Source organism: Ambystoma mexicanum, chromosome 3p (genome assembly GCF_040938575.1).
Source record: "Ambystoma mexicanum isolate Mex_15411 chromosome 3p, UKY_AmexF1_1, whole genome shotgun sequence".
Lineage (NCBI taxonomy): Eukaryota > Metazoa > Chordata > Amphibia > Caudata > Ambystomatidae > Ambystoma > Ambystoma mexicanum.
In genome coordinates, this window is record NC_090925.1 from 616190505 (window position 1) to 616214179 (window position 23675).

General features: G+C 42.1%; 1 protein-coding gene across 2 annotated transcripts in view; it reads left to right on the plus strand.

The window, feature by feature from the left end:
* Positions 1 to 23675, plus strand: part of LOC138580659 (ankyrin repeat domain-containing protein SOWAHA-like) — a 228044-nt gene that overhangs the window by 75070 nt on the left and 129299 nt on the right. For both annotated transcript variants that reach the window (XM_069651375.1, XM_069651376.1), the window contains exon 4: positions 9382 to 9669. In XM_069651375.1, coding sequence (XP_069507476.1) covers positions 9382 to 9669 — 288 coding nt within the window. The remainder of the gene's footprint in view (positions 1 to 9381; positions 9670 to 23675) is intronic.

Below are 23675 nucleotides of genomic sequence, written 5' to 3' on the forward strand. Positions count from 1 at the left end.
TTTACCATTAACTTTAGTCAACTATTGGTTTCTCAAGTGTCATTGTTAGAGTTTCATGTTTTCTGCTCAGTACTTTAATTTGCTTTTTACTCCTTGTACTTCATATTCACATTTTAATTTATCTCTAAGACTTCACCATTATCATCCTTTCTATGTATTTTTTATCTCTGGAATGAATGCATCACATTCGTCATCCATGTTTTAAATACATGTTTTCTTTAGGTGGCTCAAAGGTTGTTCAGTGAACCAGTAATACATTTTTTCTTGTGGCAGACCAATGATTTTTGACTATTTTGACCACCATGATGGTTAGACCAGGTTACAGGGCATTCTTCAAAGTCTAAAAAAAACGTTTGCTATCAAAGCAAGATGGTTGATTTACTCACTGTGATACTTTATTAATTGTAATCTTTATATTTATTTTATCTGATCTTCTGGACAATCAAACAATGCCTTCATGTATCGTTTATGGTTGTCCCACTATCAGCCATGTCAAAGCTCTGGGTACAGTGGTGTGTGTTTTCCCAAAGGATATGATGTTAATCAGAACATGGTTGTTGAATTGTGGATTTCCAGTGTCCGAGATTGAAAGCAGAGCCAAGGATGTCTTTGAGGACGTGAGGGGCAATCGATTCTGCGTCTGCCGCATGCACTTCTCGGGAACATATATACGAACCATCAAAGTACACTAAAAATCATGGGTCCAGACTCTTTTGCAAATTACTTCCAAATGCAGTTCCAACTGAATTTCTGCACACGCTGACTGGTGAGTAGTGGATGTTAAGTATTTTTTGTATACTATTCCTTCATATGCACATATACATTTATATGGTTAAGTTAAACTGTACACATATTGATCATTGTTATTTGTAATATCTATTTATGTAAACTGCCATGTAGATCGTATCACAATATCGACTATCTTTTGCATTAAATGTTTTTGTTCTGTTTCTCTTTTCACTATAACAATTTTGATACAGGTCAATGCAGACACCTCAACAATGTACTATTCTTCTATTGCAATCAGTGATGAGGTATGAGACTTGAGAATGTAGTGAATTATCTTAATAATTGTTGATTAATAGTTTGTTGAAAATTAATATGAAAAGTGCAAAAATTATTTAGAATGTAAAGCATTCAACCATCAACCTTGTTGTGTCAATCACCCACACAAATGCAGCAATGACGGTAGTCCTTCACAAAAACATAGATTGTAAAATAATTAAATGGAATCTTTAACTCTCTTGTCTATGTATCTTGCTGCCTACCTAAAGCTGAATAGGTCTAAAAAACGTATAACGTGACCTACTTTAAGTGGCAACGATTTATTCACTTTGTTTTGCAGGATGATCTCACACCATTTCTCTGGAACCTCTCGGAAGCTAAGCAGGTACAATTTCAAATATCTTTGTTTAAACCACTACATCTACAAGGTGTTCGACTTCATCTTATTAAGTTTGTATGTTTTATAAAGGTCTTCACTCAAAAATTATTCCAACGATGTATCAGATCGTCTTTCAATGTTTAACCGATGTTGTAAAGTTGACAATCAAAAAAACAAAGTTCTCAGGGTGTACTTTTTAAGATCAAAGATTTTAACGTTACATTGTTAAACTATTGTTGAATTTATGTACAAGGAGTTTACTACTGAAGCAGTTGAGATTGAAGCGATTCATGGACCCGAGGTATGTGATAATGGTTTTCATACGGAAATAAGGTTCTATTTGAACATAACATGTATATATTTATTTTGAAACAGAAGAGTAAAATGCTTTGTTTACACATTTTCAAAATGCTCTTTTTCAGCCTGGTGTTGAAGTCTGCAAATCAAGATAGACTTTATCAAGGCACACTAGGAAAGCAAGGATAAATAACAATTAGGCTTTTGTTTTTTTAAAGGAAGAGTTTAGCAGTTATTTAATTGATATTACATTCTGAGGTTGTAATTCAGATATTCTGGAAGTGTACTATAAATTAAGCATTTCATCACTTAGCGGCCAAGGAAGAAGCGGAGCAGAAAGACTCGGACCACACCACAAACTAATGATGTCGATTGCCAAACCGATCCCTTGGGAGCAACTAAATGTTGGGGATCGGCATGCTAGTCTACAGATTCACAGTATGGATGCAGATGTCCAGTGGCCAGAATTTGAACTGAATGTCACCAGTAACCCACGGAAAGTAACCAATGGATCAGTGTTAAAGCACACCACGCCCCAAGATTCAGAATTACTTGCAGACCCGCTCACACAATCCACACCCTTTAAAAAATGTCATTCAAAGAAAGAGACAGTGTTCCCTTTTTACACAATATATACTGAAAATTCGGAAGTATCACAGATTTGAATTAACTGAAGCGTGTTAATGATCTGGACTTCACTCTTCCTAGTGTGGCAGTCTTGTCCACTACTATCGAATCACAAACCACTGTACTGCAAGACGATTGGCTATTAAAGGAGCCAAAATGCCTTGTATTCCAATGCGATCATAAATTACATAGGAAGGTTTGTGGGGAGCCATTGGTGAAATTTACTTGTGTAGTCGCCAATCTGAAGATTAAGGGTAGCTGTGTCTACCAACATAACATATTTTCATGGTTTGCTGAACCTAGCCTTGGAAAAGTGCCTGCTGGAAATTTACTTTGTTCATCTGCTTTGTTGTTTAGTGGGTCAACATTTTCAAGTTATTGTAAATTTCTGGGACTTGAGTTAGTTGCTAAAACTGCATAGTACAAATATCAGAGCAATTTCTTGTTCCCCGCTATTGGCTAGGCCTAGAATCTCTAACGGATATCAATGTACAAAGCTCTTGCAGGCAACAGGCTCAGGCTCGCTGGTGATGGACAGTGTGACGTCCTAGTTTTTCTGCTAAATACTGCACTTGCCACTTCCAAGACATGGAAAGCAAATAAATGTGAGTTCAGTTGTGGTCTGAATGTAAATCTTCTGTTGCCATGGAGAAATATGGTTTCATTAAATCCATTGAACTTCTGCAATCCAGGAGAATGCATATAGACCTGATAACCACTGACCGGCACTATGAAGTAGCAAAGTCCATGCAACAGAAGTGCCCACACATAAAGCATACATTTGATCTATGGCACGTCGCTAAATCAATGCCTAAAAATAATCTGCTGGTAAAAAAGGGTATAGAAAACATTTTTGGTCAGTCTATCAGCAACCATCTTTGGTGGAACTCAAAAGCTTTAGGTTTCTATGGATATTCTTCTTGAAAAGTAGCGTTTAATGCTGCACCATTGTTCATACATGTACTATTGGGAAGAAAAGTAACATTTCCATGAATATGTAAGGAGCAAGAGTGTATGAAAAAGTGGTTGCTGCCAGGCTCTGCCCCTCACACAGCACTCGAAGATTGTGTGCGGCTAAACTCGAGAGACATGAATGGGACTCACAGAATTCTGCCACACTGAAGATTTGGAGGCGTTCCGTAATGTGGGCCTAAAGTACAGGCCTAAAAGGTTGCATTTCACATAGACGGTATGGAGACCATGACAAGACTGATTGTACTTGCATGTTGATAGGGAACAAGCCAAAACTGCAGAAACTTTCGGGATGCTTTGTTACAACATGGAGTTTACAAAAAGAAGCAAACTGGATGGCAAAGCCAATATTCTAGAAGATGGATTTGGAATTTGTTAAAGATCTGACATTGACTATGCTGGCCATGCATACGCATGAAATTTCTCTAGAATTGCAAAAGTTGTGTTCTCCAAAACCTAAACTTGTTGAAAAGTTGACTCCAAGATTCAAATGTGTTGCAGTCTTTACAATTTTTTCCAAAGCAAGTTTCAATTGTTTGTCCAATGTTTGGAAACTGTATTGATCACACAAAAAACGTAATAGTACAACACTAGAAATGTAATTGTTGAAGAATTTCTTTTTATTTAATTGTTTGTGGTGTAAACTTAGATATGCATTAATAGTTTTTACTTGTCCTTTTCTTTATTTTTTCCCCTCAATATCATTGATTTATATCAACAATAAATGACAGTGATTATTTTAAGTATGTGCTTTTATGATAACATTTTTATATTCGTATGATTTTTAAAAGATTTGTAAAAGGTCATGGTAAAATGTTCATTACGAGAAATAGAACATCGATAGAAAGTAATGAATTGACTAAATGGAATCTTCACATTAAAACGATGCACGATGTAATATTACATTAGTTGCAATTTCCCTTGTATACAGAACATGGATTGACAGAAAAAGAATTCGTTGTGAGGTTGATAGTAATCAAGCATTATGACAGGACTGAAGTTGAGGGGAAACGAGTATGGACCGTGCTGCCCAACAGTTTTCAGGAGTCCTCCCTACCTTTTTCAAAGGGCACCTTCAAATGCACATTTCTGGTGAAACATTCAATTGGTTTGTTAATGAGTCTACCCACATTTTGTGGGGCTTGAGAACTTTGGATTATGGTTTGAGCATGCAGAACGCTGAGCAAAGAACCTGACGATGTATGGATATTAGCATGCAACAAAGATGCATTTAATTGTGAACTTTGAGCATTAATTCTGTCGTATTGTATTAAGATGAGTCATTAAGCTGAGTTTTAATTGAACAGTATGATCTTAATGTAAATATGCATCACTGTCATGATCCCGTCACAGAAATGGAGATCCCATTCAGAAATACTTGAGAGGCAGGGAACTTAATTTCTATCAGTGGGTCAACCGTGGCTTCAAGCTTGGCGCAAGAGGCATTTGCCCAACTCTTACCATTGTACCCATAGGCCCATTACACTTTATCTTCCCTCTCCAACATGGCCACCGCTAATCCATAAGTTAACTCGCAGTGCATTCTACATCTGTAGCAGAGGGAGCTACTTAAGCCCTGCCTCCGCCGAAGCTCTCACTTCGCATCTTCTCCGCTCACAGCGGGTAACGCTTCCAGCGATGATCTAACAGAACCTGTCAACATAAGAAAACGAGTCAAAGATATTAGTTCCATAGCAAAATCAACAGAATAGCAGAAAAAATGTAAAGACCAAAGTTTTCCAGGAATTTTCCTCAGTCGCAGTTATCTTCGAAGTCTCCACATCTCCTGTCAGAAGCTCCATCGCAGCCGCAGCATTTTTCTCTCCGCAGCCTTCGTCCGTGGTCGCAGCGTATTCTTCCGAAAGTTTGCACAGCAGTTCCCTGCATCGTCCGAAGGTATTTTCTTCCTCAGTTTCTCCAAAGCCCTGCAAAACAAAGGTATTGAATGAATTTACTTGTTAAAAGAAAAGAAGTTTCATATGTGCTTACCTGAAGTCTCAGCAAGGCTTTTCTTTGCTTATTTTTACCACGCTTGTTTCTGAAGGCAGCTATTCCGTTTTTTCGACAAAACTGATGTAATTTAATGTTTCCTTTAAAAAACGAGTATAGCTGCAGCCTTAGCAAAGCCTAATCTCTTGTTAGGGAACCACAAACCTGCAAAGGATAAAAGGAAATTCTAGCAAGAGATCTCTCAACTTAGGTATCATTTCTAATTTGAGGAACTATAAACAATTATTATTCTTAGCAAGAGACTTGCCCTTGATACTTTAAAAGAAGTTTTGGACGCTTTTCAGATAAAAGGCTTTCGACACATTACCCCCTCCGTATAAGTCACCTACCCAACGTGCCCCTGTTGAATACAGGATGGAGAGCTCCACAAAACAAAAGCACAGGTGAGCAGGGAGGCTCATATTCAAGGTACACTGTATCACAGTTATCAGTTTGTGAATGGGGATTACAATAGTGGTTTTGTTATAATTGTTGTTTCCCCAGAACTAGTGCCCAGACCACAGGTCCTGATCTGAAAAGGCATTACGCTCCTGCAGAGACTGAAGGTAAGCGTTACAATCGCCTTGTAAGGAGTAAGCCAGTTTCACAAGGAGTTGCATTGGCTTGCAAGTCAGGCATAGTTCTTTTGCAACAACCTACCTTTCATGTTTTATCTCTCATTTACCCTATTTTCCATACACATCACCTTTTGATACCCTTCCATTGCAGCACATCCCCGATGCTCCTTCATCCCCCACTTACTTAAAATGAAGTTTCATACCGCTGTTGCCCTTTTGCGTCCCCTTCCATTGCCATGGTAGCTCATGTTTATTTGCCATTTATCTTCTGCAAGACACCGCAAAACGTTGTGGTCGGGTACTTGATGGTAATTGCAGCTTTCTGTTCTTCCCATTGACAACCCAGCGAAAGAAGCCGATTGGACTTCACATTTATTGTGCTGACATGTTGCACTTTTTGTAAAGTTTGCTGCATATTTCAATTCATGAATGCAGAGGTAACTACGAGGGGTGTCATCCTGGGATATGGTGTTGCAGAGAGGGAGTAAGGTTGATCTATAATATGCATTTGGGTTTTCAAGTGAGCAGAAGCAGAAAATGCTTAAAAAGGGACAATATTTACTAATGTTAATATAATAGGGCCAGTAATGGTGGTATTCTACTATTAAGTAATACCTGACTGTTACATCTTCCTTGTGCTTTTTATTCAACTGTGCCTAAAAGTGAGTACCAGAAAGTACCACATTTGTAATATTCATGGTTTATCATTCAGGGTGCCATTGAAACAATTTTTGTTTTTTAACCTTTTGTAATGAACTTGCACATGCTCAAGAATCTCATCAGAACAGAAGAAAAGCAGTCATACAGAATCAAAGCATTGAAAAACTCTTATAAGATATGGAGTCAACTTCCTTGGCAAGTAGGATTTGTGTCAAGTGCCGTGGATTGCAATAGACCAAATATTTATGGGCCACAATGTTAGCCATCATTGACAGCCCGGGTGACAGAATGTTATTTAAATGCATTCTTTGCTGATGTGAAGCATGAAGATGTGTCTGTGGCCTATTTCCATTTCACTGTCGAGGCCCGCATGTGGAGGCCACCCAGTAGTGCCTGTAACCTTGCTGAAATCAAGATGATTGCTTGGCTAGATCTACAGAGAAGCATGCAGCCTTTCAAAACTCTGCTAATTCTAAGCAGGCTGTAATTTTAGGGATATTTCTCTTTTTTTTTGTGTGTGCACTTTGCACCTCTGGCCCTGGTAGCAACAGACCAGCCAGTCTGGTGGGCAATCACCTTTTTGCTCCCCTTCCCGGTCCACCCGTGCTGTCTCTATAAATTAACACACTTCTTTTCATCCATCAAAATCCATGCATCTGTATTTTGTGTTGTAACAATCTGTCCGAGATGATTTGTGAAATGAGTTTGTTTTTTTGATCTTCACTGAAGGTGGGTAGCGAATAGCTAGCAGCAATGCATACTTATCAGGCGTTGGGAAATAGGTGCATTGAGTAATGTTGCAATAGGTGGCAGATTCCCAAGGGTGTAATGATTTACACAGGTTGTTGTATTGGGTTCGATGTGGAAAAGCCTGTTTTCATGATGGTATGTATTAGAATTCTGTTTTTTGAGAAGTGAGGAGATGGCTTGGATGCGCACAGGCGCGATACTCTTGGGTTTCTTTGTGGTGGGGTAGCTTGACTTTACATCGCCGAAAGACTGGTAGGTGTTTGTAAAAACTCTTTAAACAGTAATGCAATCACTGCGTAGTCCGATCTGAACCATATGGGCAGACAGATCTGCACTCCACCCACAGTGCTGCAGTATGGTCTCTCTTCTCGCCATCTGTAACAAACAATACATAAATGCCCAGAGCACATGACTGGTTCTGGCCATTAGCACATAAGAATGTGTGGTGTCCGTGTCCTCCACCTCACCTAGCAGCACGTGTTGAAGTAGCAAAAAAGCCAGGTGGTACAGGGCAGGACGTCTCGAGACCATTAAAATGAAAGTAAATATTATTTGAAATAGTGGACATATTTCATTAGTTTCACTACACAGCTTGCAATTGAAAGTAGAACATTTCTTTTTTGTGGCATTTGTTAGCGAAAATGATTCCTTTGGCAGACCGAGAACACACACTGAAGGGTCTCTGTTATTTTCTCTTGAATTGCCCATACTAACAATTTGAAGTACACAATGTGTCAGATATCCACAGAGAATTGATAAGATTCACTCTAATGAAACCTAACCTAAAGTTAAGTTTCTATTATTTTCCTGTGGACCGGTCTTCAACCAGAATTGGACAATAGCCATCTACAACTTATGTGCAAGATCGATATTTTGGGACGATCGTCAGGCACCAGTTTGTCTATATGCAGTCGCAGTAATGAGGAGCGACATGCCTGCGTTTTTATGGTATGGATACATGCAGCTGGGAAAGTGTTGCATTTCAAAGGGTAAAGGACTCCTTTCTTCTCACTAAAGGAACACCATGTGCGTCGATTTAACATCGGTGATGGAACATAGGATTTAACCATATGGAACTTCGAGGAATCCCTGTATTTGCCATCTTTAGTCAATCGATCAATGCAATCAGCAATATTTGTTGGAAGTTGACAGTTATAGAAAAAATGCAAAGCATGCAATGTTTTCTAGCGATCACTTGTTTTGGCGAAAGTTATCTGTATTTTCATGGATGAACTCCATTTTGAGTTATGTTAAAAATAGAACTACTTTTACGTTCCCGACTATTGCTATTTTGTTCAACATATACATTTCTTCCTTTTAATGAAAAGAAAGGGAACATTCGCGCTGTTGGTGGATGTCTGTTGATCTTCCTGGTTTTGTGTTTGGTTAACGTTATGACGTGGGTGATGACGGGATATGTTAGCTATGCTGTCCACGAACATCCTGGGAAAAGGTGGAGCATATTGTTTTGACTAGAGATGTCTGCTTGAGTGGCGGGTGATCTGAACTACTGCCGCGAGGGCACTTTCTCTTAGGGCGATGGATCAATGGCTAAGTTTAGCACAAAATGGCGGTACCCTACCCATCAGTTCTGCGTGTGTAAATGTGAGGAAAACTAAGTTAAGATGCATCAGAATTTCTTTTACGATCGATGTATGCTCAAAAATACATGCAGGATCGATTGGGCCAATGATATTTCTGAGCGAACCTCCCCTTTAAGAATAGTGTGTAAATTATTATGCTGGTGGAAAGGAGTGACTGCAGTATGATGGCCCTGTTCCTCAGGTGTACGCACGCAGGTTGGTGAGTGCTCTTCTGCAGAAGAACAGACTCTAAGAGGAGGTTCAGGTGAACTACTTCGACCTTTTGTTTCACATTCGACGTAGAGTGCACGGCTCTGCTTCCATCTGTAATGATGCAGTCAGAAATTACTTAGAAATAGGCGTGTAGGCTTGAAGCAAACTGGAACAGTAGTTCCTTCATGGGCGATGGTCTTGCCTGTCCTTTTCGGCATCTTGTGTTTCCTGTTCTGCGTGTGGCACTTACAACCTTCCCAGGTTGGCGTCTATTTTATGTTTTTGGCTGCAATTGCTTTCCTACTTAGCTTTGTTTCTGTTATTCTAGGGTGAGAAGTACGTGATCCTGAAGAAGCGGTATCAGCCACTCATCGCTGGGATAGCCAATCCTGAGGCATCTCTCCCTCCCACGCAGACTTCCATGGGTTCTGAAGGACAGCAGTCGCACGCAGGCCTTGCACAATGGGAGGGCTCAAGTTCTGCCTCTCCACCCTCTGTCACTGTGCTGAGCCCTCCACCTGAGCGAGCTTCAACCAAGGAGAAGCAGCTTAGTGTTGTTCCACGTATCAATGTGAAGGATTTCTCCTCGCTGATCCAAACACATCTCTCAACTCAAGTAAGTTTGAAATGGAGCTGTCGCACAATCTTTGCGGCATCTCATTATATTGGCGGTAACATTGTTGGTAATAGTATTGTTGTTAGTACAATTCATACTTTATTATTCTTTCAATTTTCTGTTATTGTAAAGTACACTTCCTAAATAAGATCACTCCCAACGTGGTATACTGGCACTGAAGTAAGCAAAATGACATAGTGCACAAAAAAACAAAGGATAATGGACCAGGGTGATGAGCGAGAAATCAATATAAAATGGCGCATGAATCCTAAGGAAAACACGGAAGGTTAGTACTGCTACTAGTAGACTCGACCCAATTGCTTCCTCAAGGGGCGCAACACATTTTGATTATATTGGGGAGCCTTCCTACTTATACTCAAGGAATATATCCCAAAGTTAGTAGCCCTTCAAATTGTCAAGGAAGGAAAAACACACACACACAGAAGGGGCTGTATCTTAAATGTACTTGATTGTATTGAGACAAAAAATGAAATATTCTTATCAGCACCTACATGTACAACACATTGTTAGACTAAGACAGAAAACCTATACTGGTGTCATAAACAGAGGAACAAAAATCATATATTGGTCATGAGACTAATGTGGTTAAAATGAACAATAAATTCACAACATAAAGCAAATGAATAACATATATAGTGGATACACCTCTAGGTTTTGCACCTAAGGTTATTTTTTCCAGATTCCAAATCTCTGGTATATAATTTTTAAATTAAATTGCGTAACGCATCATGAATTATTCCAGTGCCTAGAAATTTCTAGTGATCATACATCTGACTGATCAATTTTGTAAGAATACTTCTGATAATCATATGCCAACGTCGCAGGGGGAGAAAGATGTGGTCAAACCACCAATGGTGTTTGAAACACTTGAAAAAGTCAATCAAAAGTGCCCATAACAATGGCCTTGTTGTTCCCCCTCGCATAAGCTGGACGTTTCAGCGGCAATATCCTCCATGTTTAAACAGAGTCAAAGAAGTTTATTTTTCCATAGTGGCTGCCTTCATCAGGGCGATTAAAAAGCCCCTATAACAAAAACCACTAAAGGAAAATAATAATAAATATATCATCTTGGTAAGGTGTGTTTCCTTTCTTGACATTTCTATACAAATTGGTAAGAGGCAAAGCACTTAATGCAAAGTAAGAGAAAAAAGCATTAACAATGCTTAATAAAAAATGGGCTAATAGACAGTCAGGGTGAATAAAAAACCTTGGAGAACTTGTATCCCTGACCAACTGGGGTGGACGTAAGTAATAAATGTCTCACCACAGATAGCTAGTAGACAATCTCTTCGAGTGGCATGCTTCGGGGCCAGAGACTTGCCTATAGCTGGACCACTTGTGCGGTCTAACGTGAGAGTGATGCGCAGAAATATGTGGCATCCAGGGTCGCTGGTCACTGAATGAAAAGCCAAATAAGAAAAGAAGAAAGATGAGAGAGGGGAAAGAATATGAATCCAAGCTGTCAGTGACCCTTCTCGAGCTAGGCAGGCGTGAGGAGAAGCCTCTGCCTGAATATCCTACAGTGCTGGGCTCCAAGACTGAAATTGGAGTCGGATTGAAGAAGAGTGCAAAATAGAAGTAGGGATATAATTTAAGTGGGGTACCTGGTACGGGCTTGGTATGCCCATGGTATCAAAAGTAGTCTCCCCGCACCAGAGAGCGGTTAAATGGGACGCAGTTGGTGTCCGCTCGTTGGTAAAGGCCACAACTCTCATGTCATGGAGACAGCAAATTCTGCCTGGCAAGGAGAGCAGGGAAAGGATTTTGAATTTTAAAACGAGGGGGGAAGAATTGAATTTAACAATGCAGTTCTACTGTGGGTAGAGCATGCTAGGAGTTGGGGATTCAAGTAACTGATATGGTGTCCATTATTACCTTGGGCGATATGGCTCTTTGCTGAGGCGGGCGTAGCTCTGTTGGACAGGACAGTCCTTCAGTCAGAAACTGGCTCGTGGGTCGGCTCGGCTGTGTAGCAATCCGGCAGATCAGCGCTGCTGTGGCCGTGCAGCCTCCACCTGGTATGCTGGAGGCTGATGCCGGGAGATTGGTCTGGGCGAGATAGACGGGTGTGTTAAATCCACCCAATTAGGATCCTGGATTCCCATGATGTGTTTGATGCGGAAGCAGTCGTTTCCGCAGCGACGTGCCCGTGGAGGGGCGCGTCGTCTGTAGCCCAATCATGGTGCTGCAGCCGTGCAATCGTGGTTGGCTCTCTCACTCTCTACCAGGAAGTATACTCGCGTAACCAGGGCAACGGCCCTCGGTAAGGCGAAGATACTGACTATGTTGGTAGAGAGCTGTTGTACTCTCCTCGGTGAATCGCCACGTGTAGCGACATACGGCATTAGTCTAATGAATGTATGCAGACGCTGGGCTGAGTCTATGTAATGTATAGTCTGTGCCCAACATTGCCTGGTCTTAGAAGAGCCCTGATCCTAGTGTGCAAGTGTCCATAGGTATAGGGTATAAATCCACTAGAGCCTGGCGTAGGGATTGTGTGTCCACTGGGAAAATTGAAATGCCTGATTGAAACTTATCGGACATGTCATGAGAGGTAGGGTGTAAATTAGGCACAGGTGATGGGAATGGCTCTAAAGTGTGCATGGAATGTACTTAAGATAATGCCTTCCCTTGTGGTAGAGAAACAACACAGTGTGCAGCCAGGCTAGCCACATATTGCATTAGTGTGGAAACAGTTGTTGTTCATTCAGCCCTTGGGCTACGGAATCCATTCTGTGTATCCATTCTACCACACCCAGAAAATGCCCATTAGGGGAGTCAGAAGTCATTGTTGAGAGAAGAAAGAGCCTACAACCAGGCGGTCTGTAGGTTGAAGGAGAGGAAACCTACACCTTCTTCCAGACCGACTCTGCCCATTCTTCAGTAAAGTACAAAGGTTTAGCTGTCGAAAAGGGCCACAGTGTCATTTGAGCATCTCGGCCTCTGGCAGTCCCCCACCCTTAACTGACCTCAGTTTGTTGAATTTAATGTGGGCTGTACTTTACAGTCCCAATGGTGTCTACTGTGCCCCATAGAAATTAGTCCAGTGCAGCCCTCAGCTAGCCGCCGCATAGCCATCCACTAGGTGGCCATGCCTTCACTGGGAGCCCAAGAGGCCTGGAGAAAATCTTCTTCCGGCCTCCAACCACCGAGGCTGTAAATCAACTGGTCACCTTACTGTGGTAATCCAGCTGCTCTGGCAGTTCCTGGCATTTAAAGCCCATATCCTGCAGGCATCCACCAGGGATGCTTTGGCTCCACTGTTCAGTGGCCCGCCACCTCTTCTTCTTACAAGTTGTGAACTATTAAATTGGAAGCATTTTCCTGCAACAGTCAAATGCAGCCGTCCAACCGGGATTCTTAAGAGACAATATGGCACCTGTTGAGTTATAAATACTATCAAATCGAGATGTCAAAAAATGCAAATATGCTTATTCAATAGCATTAATCATGACATGCAATGAGGAAGTTTGTAATGTAAGTGCAGAAAAACATAATTTAAGGTAATTTATTGGAACAACTATTCATTTTTATTTTTTTTTATTTATTTTTTTTTAACTTTCCCATCGCTTTCAGTGGGACCCTCAACATATTTGCTGATGGTTTGTGGTTGTGGACTGATTTTTGGAGAGAGGTCTTTTTAACCACATTTACAGGCTTGAATCATTTGTTTTGGGGGCCCTGATTAGTCCTGAAGGCTACTGGTGGAAGTTGTACCCTGCGCTACTTTGTCTCTGGTAGATCACTACAGTCCATAACGATGGGGCAAGAGAACATTTCCTCCTCTTTCCCATCTTTTGGACATTGTTCAACACTTAATGAAGCCTAGAAAGGCTGGTAGCGATGGTACCTCATTTTAACAATTTTTTGGAGCTCTCCAATGACCCCTCCTTTTTTTTTTTTTTTTACATTTTTTGTATTGTAACCACATGGCAGTATTATGTGTAATGTGGTGCTGAAAATGACTGTCCATGTGAACGGATTTTGTGCTTCACTGACCTGGTGGATGTGTCCTGCCAATGTAAAGTGTTCAACTGCACACCATCTGAGTACATGAAAAGAATGATCAAATAAGTTTAGTAAGCAACTTCATGAAACATTTGGGTACCTGGGGGAGGTAAAACTATCTTGACCCCTTGGCAGAAACAACAAATGTAATACAAACGGGATGCAAAGAAGATTGGATTCCCCTCTGCCCTCCACACCTTTACACTGGACTATCGGTAAAACATTTATTGTAAGCTTAAACATTTGTGATATATAAATGACACATTTCTTAATCTTTGATCAACATTATCTGTAGTGCTTCAAAGAACCTGAGACTGGCTTCTTGACACGTTTTTCTTCACTTTTTAGATGTAGAAATTGTTGAAGGTTTAATACCACTATTTTTCTCAAACCTTCTGATAATGTTTTAGACTTTACTATCTTCCACCCACGTGCTTAGTTGAAAGCCTACTGTGATTTATGGGATCTTGTCACTTCTCCCCATGTGCAACCCCTTTCATGTGCTCCTAGGGAGGTAAGCCCGCTATGCAACATTCTCCCTAGGCGTGGCGGTAAGCGGGACCTCACAGGTAAAGACTCCTCTCTTGGGGACAAAGACTCCCGTCCCTTCAAAGAACTCCCTGACCCACTTTCTTATGAGCCTCTCAGACCATCACTGCCTCACAAGACACAACCTGAACAGACCACTGTTTGCTATTGCAATGTAACTTCCAGTATTCAAACTCAACACAAATCCACTGAGAAGAGTGGAGGAGTAATGCTGACACTCTTCCATGGCAAGTAGAGGAAACTGTGAAGAGTGGGAACCAAAGAGTAATAGAGACTATGTCCGGGAAAGAGAAGGACCAGGGAGGACCCAGCTCAGATGCACAAAAAGTAAAGGACCTGCGTTTGAGAGTTCCGTTCACCGAGCAGGTGAAGCCTGGGCAGCTCAAACCTGGGAGAGAGAGAAGCCAGGACAACGGTGGAGGAAAGCGATCAGGAGCAGGCAGGGAGCCGACTCTTCAGTGTGTGTGTGTAACAATCATTTCCAGGTGGTGGCATGACCTTGAGGAGGTGAACCGTGTAGTCTGATAACTATGCCGAGACCATCTAGCAGAATTCTCTGCGAGACTGATGCAGAGAATGAAATCCAGGCACACTGGAATCGTTTATTGACCCAGCGTGACCGAGACCCCACAGGAAGAGCCGGTGTCGCAAATCCGACAAGCAAGAGGGAACGGTCGGAGACCCGGAAGGGGCCAAGGGCAGGCGCTAAACAGCAGAGTATCACGAATACAGAGTTTTCATCCTACTCATCCCAGTAACTGTAAACGCAACAAGTATAATGACTACCGAGAGACTCATCCTTGTCCCATTAACTGTGAAAATAGCACACTACGTCACTAAAAAAGAGGGATTTATGTGACCTGTCCCAGTGATTACAAAAGCTTTAATAAAGATAGTGAAGGAAGTCAAGACTGGGAATGCCTGTCTTAGTGGTTGGGAAGACCAAGCCATGAGCAAAGGGGATCAAAAGAACCTACATGTTGGTTCCCATAAGTGGAAGTGCTTAGAAGATGATAAAGTGATAAAATGGATCGGGACACTGGTCTCCATCGAATGAGACTGTGAAACAAGTACAAGTGAGTGGGAGATTGATGCAAAAGAAATCCAGAGGAGTAAGGGGCCAAGACCCTCAAGTGGGGAAACCAGGAACTGTAAATAAGTTAAGACCGGGGATACCCGAGAGAAGGTGGGGGAGTCACCTTGAGGAATTAAAGGAACTGATTAACTATGTTACACAGAACTATCTCAAGATACATTATTAAGGCTGAGAAGCCCTGTCCAAGAGTAGGGAGTCATTCTCCTAGAAGCCTCCGTATGACCTACCACACTACCATATAGGCAAATTCTGAGATTGAAGAGAATTAACTCTAAACCAGAGATGCATGGAAAATAATGTGATGTATTAATTGATCGATATAAAGCTAGGGGCTGCCCATCAAAAGCATGATCAAAGCATCTAATGTTGGCAAAAATGATCTACTGATACCTTGTCTCAAATATAAAGGAGCATCATTTGTATATATCAGAAAATATTCCAACCAAAGTTTACAAATCTTGGATTTTATGGAAAAATGTGAAGCTTTTACATCTAGACCCACAGCTCTCTCAACTTTTCCCTAAACCTCTTATGGCATTTAAGAGAGCGCATAATTTCAGGGATAGTCTTGTACAAGCAGAATACCCAGCAATAGAGAAACAAAGATTTTCTATGAACACAAAAGACTGGTACCTTTCCATGTCTTAATTGCAGTAATATCAAAGGTAACTCTAACGTGGTCATACATCTGACCCATTCCTGCTTTATACGGGGACACACAAAGGATGCCCACCTCCTTAATATGCGCTGGCAATAGAACCATTAGCCTCTAAGTTCCGTACTGATACTAATCTGAATGGCATTAAAAGAGGGAAGTCGAAACATTGGATTTCTCTTTATGCAGACAAGCTTTTATTATATATTGGTGGATGCTCACAGTACTTGCCACTTGTTTGTCCACTGCTCCAGGTGTATGGGCTGATCGCTGGTTACAGCATTAACTGGGACAAATCTAAGGTAATGCCACTGCAGCTTGATGTAACATGGGAACCTGTGGGGTTTGCTCCATTTAGATTACTGCTCAGATGCATTAAGTATGTGGGGATTCGGGTCTGTGCGGATCTCGCAGAATTAGACAGGCTAAACTGTCCCTCAGTCCTGGCTAGGATGGAGCAGGATCTGATTTAATGAAACGTACTCCCACTCTCACTTAGAGGTAGGATCAACACGATGAAAATTTAATTCCATGCCCAAACTAATATTTTTGTCTTCCCCTCTCCGTCGACAGCAGGTATGTTTAAAATGCTAGATAAACAAATGGGGAAATATATATGGAGGAATAGAAAGTGTGCCTAAATATACAGCCCACCAAACCTGACAAAGGACTGGCCTTACCTGCTTGGAGGATATACTATCTAGCGGCACAAGTATGCTGGGCCAAGAGATGGCTTAAAGGGGAGGATACAACACGTTGGCATAGTATGGAACTAGATATAATGCATCCCCATGACCCATGGGAGATCCTGACCATCTCATCTGCCAAATTGCCCAGAACGGTCAAATACCCTATTATAGGGCCTAAAATCATGCAGTGGCACTGAATGTTTAAAATAACGGGTGCTCACTCCTTTTATATGACTTGAAGGGCCGACTCTACATCAGACAAGAGAACATTGGTAAAATGTGAGAGTTATGGATCTTTGACTCCACACCACTACAGTTTCCGGAGGTAATGGATATGCTAGGTCTTGGAGACAAGGAGTGGTTACAACATAAGGTTCTCATATCTGTGCTGAACGACCACACCACACTACACACGAATCGCGTACTTGAGACTCATCGATCGAATCTGAATTCGTAAGAGACCTTGCTGACTTTAATGTTTTATAGATTATGTATACCGAACAACCTCCAGAGAAATGTGACCCTGGCCAATATGTGGGCTGAAGATTTGGGAGTAACTGTCGATGCTGGCGACATATGCAACGCCTTTTCAATTAGAGATGCCTCCATATAATTTAAAACCTGGGGAAATCCAATTTTAAGATTATACAGCGTGCATTCTTCAGCCCAGTTAGATTATACACTTTGAAATTGGCACACCCGCCAATGTGCTGGAGACAGTGTGGACATATTGGCAGAATGGGCCATATGTTCTGGATCTGCCCCAAGCTTGAACTGTTTTGGAGCAGGGCACTGTTGCAAATAGCCCATATTCAAGGCTCTTATACAGTATACCCCCCCTTGCAAACGGTGCTTGGTATAGTTCACAAGTGGCATGGGGATGTTTTAACAAGGAATCTCATTTATGTCATGCTGTTTGTGGCTTGTAAAACCATACTGCTTCATTGGAAAACTGAAGGCCCCCCGGGATGAAGCGTATGGTCCGCATTATTGTCAGACATGTGCTTCGTAAAGAAGGGGTTATAAGCAATGAATGAGACCCCCACAGTCTGATAAACTATGGGATCTCTTTAGCTGATAAAAATAATACACCAAATGCAACACATCCCTTAGGAATCAGCTAGACTTTTGACTACCATGCCTCATGTTAGGATAAGTACTGATAATCAAACGGTGTACAAGAATAGACTGATATCCTATTCACACCAAGTAGTGGTATGCATCCATGGGATGCTCCTTTTCCGTTGAAGCATATTCTTAAAGATGGACGGTTGGTTAGTGCTTCTACAACTGTGTTCAGCCATGCTTTTTCATCCAGCTATTTCTTTATTAGTACATATGTGATATTTTGATTTAATATTGGGATGCGATAATTTTATTTCTATTGGCCTTTTTCCAAGTGATCTATACCCTGCCTGATACAGGATAATAATTAATCATATTGACCTACTTTGTATGTCTCACTGTTGGAGGGGGCTGGAGATGGTAGGGAGGGAATAGGGAATGGGTAACTAATTTGGACCAAGCAAAATGCAACTGGCTCTGTGTAGGCCATACCATCTTTGATGTATTATTTCTATACCAATAAAAAGATTACATTATCACTATCGTACATCCCCATGCAGGAAAAAGAATCTGATCAAAAGATTATGCGACATATCTGACATCTAATGTCATTTATGCAATTTAATGTCCATGCAGCCTACAATCTGTAGGTCCAACACTTACAAACGTACAATAAAAATGGGTTGAACATAAATCCAATTTACGCCTGTTCAACCAAAAATCACCAGTGACAAGGCATTTCATCGATTAAGGCCATTCAATGTATTCTCTTGGAGATTAGTAAAATGGCACCGGGAGGTGGAGATTTAACTAAAAGGTTGTTACAACGTGAAATGTACTGGAAAAATGTTCTTGATACTCTGTCCACAGGGGGAATGAAGACTTCAGTCTGCACTGTTTCATCTCATTTTATGGACTTAATTTTTTATTTTCTGCAAAAATATGAACATGTCATGACATTAATGTATCAGGTCAGTTATACTGATCTGATAACTATAACAGCCAAAGGTTGCTTATAACGGTATATTTTCACTGACATTGGCAATAATGGATCGATTTAAAGATATCCATTATAATTAGTATTACTATTCTATTTCATAATTAGTCATGCATTATATATGACTAGCAGAAAGTACCCGTTCTCCAAACGGGCTCTGTGGACAGACATGACAAAACTCATAATTTGTTGAAAATCGATGATACTGTAGGTTGCTGTTCCGATTTGCTTTTCGCTTGCTGTGCTTTGAAGTAAACTGCACTGAGAATACTCCGGAGCAGATGTTTGGGGGAGGCGAGAGTTGGTATATTGCTGCATACTGCAACCTTCTGTACTCTCTCCCCACCTGTTACCTCACCCTTGTGTGGCGCAGTACATTGTGGTGCAAATGTTTCCGAAACCATACATTCTAGGGTTGACGATTGGTCCTTCTACAACCACATTGATGTCTTGCGGATTTCCAGCAACCGTCTCATGGGTGATGGTGTTGATATCCGGAGAAAGGGGTAAAGTGTCCAAATGTAATGTACCCAGTATTGTCCGGAGGGTCCCAACTGGTAACTATGCAAACTTTAGTGCAGATTGGTGAAACAGGGTGGAATTGTATAAGGAAAAACGCTTCGCCATGCCACAAACCCACACATATTCACTTTTATAAATATCGATTACTTATGCAATTTTGCAAGGTTTTTCCTGCATCTGTTCTTACACACTGTGTTATACAGAATTACCTCATACACTGGTCACGATGAGAATGTAAGTGAAGCACAAACTAGTTTAGTTTTCTATTTTATTTATTCTTTAATATATTTTCCTATACTTTTTTATTCCACACAATTTTACGTATTAAGATTATAATTTTTTTTAAATTTCTTGTAGAATAAACGTTATCTATAATTGTATGTCACTGACTTAACGACGCCACGTTGCATGTAACATTGCTACCATGACACTATGTAGCTCTTGCATCTACTCTTATTTACAGGTTTCGTTTCGCTATCATTATGACGTAACCATGTGTTCAAGAGATAATATCACGTCACATGGTAGTGGGCACTCCTGTGGCTTCAAATTCACTGGTAAGATGCATCATGTATGGTGAACGATAGGTTTTTATTTAGACGTCTGAGATTCTTTACTGCACACAGTGTACAGATCTGTAATGAGGTGGAGGAATTGAAAGGTGATCAAACCCAGACACAGATGGGTAGCTCCGGGTTATCCCGGCATCACAGTATGGAGAGAGCAAATGGATGTCATCATAGGTTCGTACTGGAAAATCGCCACACCGCCCCCTAAATTAACAAAATTGCGCATTCCGCCGTGAGAAGCTGTCCCTGCGAGCATCAGGCGTCTTCAGCAACCGGATTAGGCATATCTCCATTGCTCACCACAAGGCTTGGCCATTCCAAAATGGCCGCCCGTGATTTTGCCTACCCTCTGCAAACCTAATTTCCTCATGCTGCCAGGAGCACGACGTGATTGGCCTTCACCCTGTATTTGTAATCCTATCACATCGCCTGCAGGTGAGTGCCGGCCCACCAGGAAAGGCACACCTCTGGGGCTATGACCCCTGTTGTGAGCCTGTCTGGAGCCGAAGGAGCCGTTGCCCGTTGTTCTCCCGACATTTGTATCCAGCTCCAGGTCTCGATGGGTAAGCCCTCAACTACTGTGCACATATCCCACCCTATATGTTGATCCCTATCCCTATCCCGTGTCCCACGTGCAAGGCCTGCTGGCCATCCTGATCTGTGCCCCATATCGCCTCCTGCCGGCACTGGCCCCTCGAGTGCACTGGCATAGCGCTCTGCCTTACACACGATCATCCAACCCACAGACTTCAGCCGTCACCTAATCCCCACTCCCATACGCACTGCCTTTAGTTCGTGGGCCCGCTGCACAAACAACCCGGTGCATGTGCCTCCACGCACTACACCATTGCACCGATTGGATCCACAAAGGGGTACCCGTCCTATGCTATTGTAAAACTATTGCCTGCACCCTTTGTACCACCCAACGCTTATGCGGCACTCATTATCCTGTGCCACACATGTCTTGCTATTTGATTGTAGCGCCTAATACTTACCTGTATTTCCATTTGATTGATGCATTTTGATTGATTGTACTGCCATTTGATTGTTGCATTTTGCACTAGCTGCTCCGCCAATTATTACATTCTGCACCTAGTTGTACTGCCATCTGATAGTTGCATCTAGCACCTAGCTGCTCCGCCATTTGACCCTTGCATCTAACACCTAGCTGCTCTGCCATTTGATTTTTGCTTCTTGCACCTAGTTGTACCGCCATCTGATAGCTGCAGTTCATAGATCCAGTATACCCTAGTCATTTCGCATCTAGCCTATTGCAAAACTATTGCCTGCACACTATGTACCACCCAACACCTATGCGGCACTCATTATCCTGTGCCACACATGTCCTGCTATTTGATTATAGCGCCTAATACGTACCTGTACTGCCATTTGATTGTTGCATTTTGCACTAGCTTTGCTGCATTTTGATTGATTGTGCTGCCATTTGATTGTTGATTTTTGCACTAGCTGCTCCGCCAATTGATTGTTACATTCTGCACCTAGTTGTACTACCATCTGATAGTTGCATCTAGCACCTAACTGCTCCCCGTTTGACTGTTGCTTTTTGCACCGAGTTGCCCCGCTTTTTGACGGCTGCCCCTGGTAACTAGCTGCATTGCCATCTGATCGCAGCACTCTATACCCATATTCACCATGCAACACCCTCAACCAACCTACACACCAGCTGCCCTCCACACCTTCCCCTCCAACATCCCCCATACCTATTTCCTACCCTCATTTTTCACAAAAAGCAACATCACTGCAAACTGTCCTACACCCACCATAACATCACGCACCAGACCCACTAACATCAGGAACCAACTTCTGGGACTCCATTCTAGATACCCTAACACCACCCCTCAAGCTCCACCTAACTCATCCAAGACCACAAACGCCTACTCACACAACCAAACTGACTGCACCCACACTAGTCCTGACACACCCTAACCCTGCCTTACCTGTTCCACACACCATCCCTTCCACATCCCAGCCCTTACACAACCTGCAGTGCGCCCTTATCAACGCTAGATCCATCCCTGATCATGCCACTGAAATTCACGAACTCCTAATCAACCTGGACCTCGACATCCTAGCCATCACTGAGACCTGGCTTCACAGCGACGCAGGGCCACCCCTCAACCTTGCCATCCCACAGGACTACTCCATCATCAGGCAAGACCGCCTCTCCTCCGTAGGAGGTGGGGTAGCACTCATCTTGAAAGATCACCTAGCGGCCAGACAAATCACATCTAACCTAGGTGATAACACAGACTCCCTTGCTATAAAAATTGCCCTCTTTCCCCAACTCCACCATCAACCTTGTCTACCGCCCACCTGGCCCACTACCGAAGTTCCATGAGAACCTCCTACATCACCTTACAGAAAACCTAAAAACCACCTCCAAAAGCATCTTTTTAGGTGATATCAACCTTGGGTTCAACGACAAAAGGGACAAGCCAGCCAAATCCCTCTCACTAGCCCTAAAGGAACTAGGCTTTGACCAAAAAATAAGCTCCCCCACACATGACAAAGGCCGCACGCTTGATTGGATAGCCGACCACAACTGTCAGATTGACATTAGGTCCATTACCCCCACTCCCTGGTCAGACCACCACATCATTCACTTCCTCATCCCTGCCGCGTCCAAGACCAAAAAGCCTAACCCTATCACCCCAGCCTTGGCAAGATGCGCCAAAACTATCACCAAAGTTAAGATCATACCACACCTCAACACCCCCACAACAGACCTTATGTCCTCCGACCCATCAGTGCTAGCAGATATTTATAAGCGCACCATAAGCACTGCTATAGACACCATTGCCCCTCTACAAAACAAAAAAGCCAAAACAGTGAAACATTCAAACACCTGGTTCTCCTCGAAACTAAAAGAGCTCTGCTCTCAGAAGAGAAAAGCACTGAACACCTGGCAGAAACTACCCTCCCCTGCCTCCCTATCCTCATAGAAAAAATCACCTTGCAATACAAAAAAGCTATAATTACAGCCAAGTCGGCTTCCTACAATGAAAGAATCACTAATGCAAGCTCTGAATCCAAAGAGCTCTTTGCCATTTTCAAAGAACTCACCATACCAGTTACCAAATCGCAAGATATTGTTAAAGACCAAACTTGGGGTAACTCTATATAATCTGCCCTATTGAATAAAGTTGAACTCCTACAAGAAAAAATTAAGGAACACCACAAGAATCTACCACCAGCACTGACCACCTGCTCACCTCCAGCCCAGTGCACCCATCCGCCAAAGCCCACATAACCCCTTTCAATTTCAGGGAAGTAACAGAACAGGAAGTCATTGAGATTATGAACAAGATTAAACCATCCAACTGCAAAGGAGACCAATGCCCAGCCAGTCTCATTAAAGACTGCACTGAAACACTCGCCTCCTTTCTCAAATTTTTCATCAACTCCTCCTTCAACGCCAACACAGTTCCAGACAGTCTAAAAGAAGCCTGGGTATGCCCCCTTTAAAAAAAAAAAAAAAAAAAAAAAAAAAAAAAATCTCGACCCAGAAATTGCTAATAACTATAGGCCCATTACCACAGTGCCTTTCCTGCTCAAGATCTTGGATAAAGTTGCCTATACACAAATCCAGGAATATCTAGAAACCAACCACATATTAGGCAAGAGACAGTTAGGCTTCCGTCCAGGTCACGGGATAGTCAGCCCTACTCGACTTAAAAATACAACTTGGTGACATCATGGACAAAGGCCAACCGGCACTCCTCCTCCTACTGGATCTGGCCGCCGCCTTTGACCCTGTCAACCACGATATCTTAGGCATGCACCTAAAAAATGAAGCCCCCTTCTCCCCAGAAGC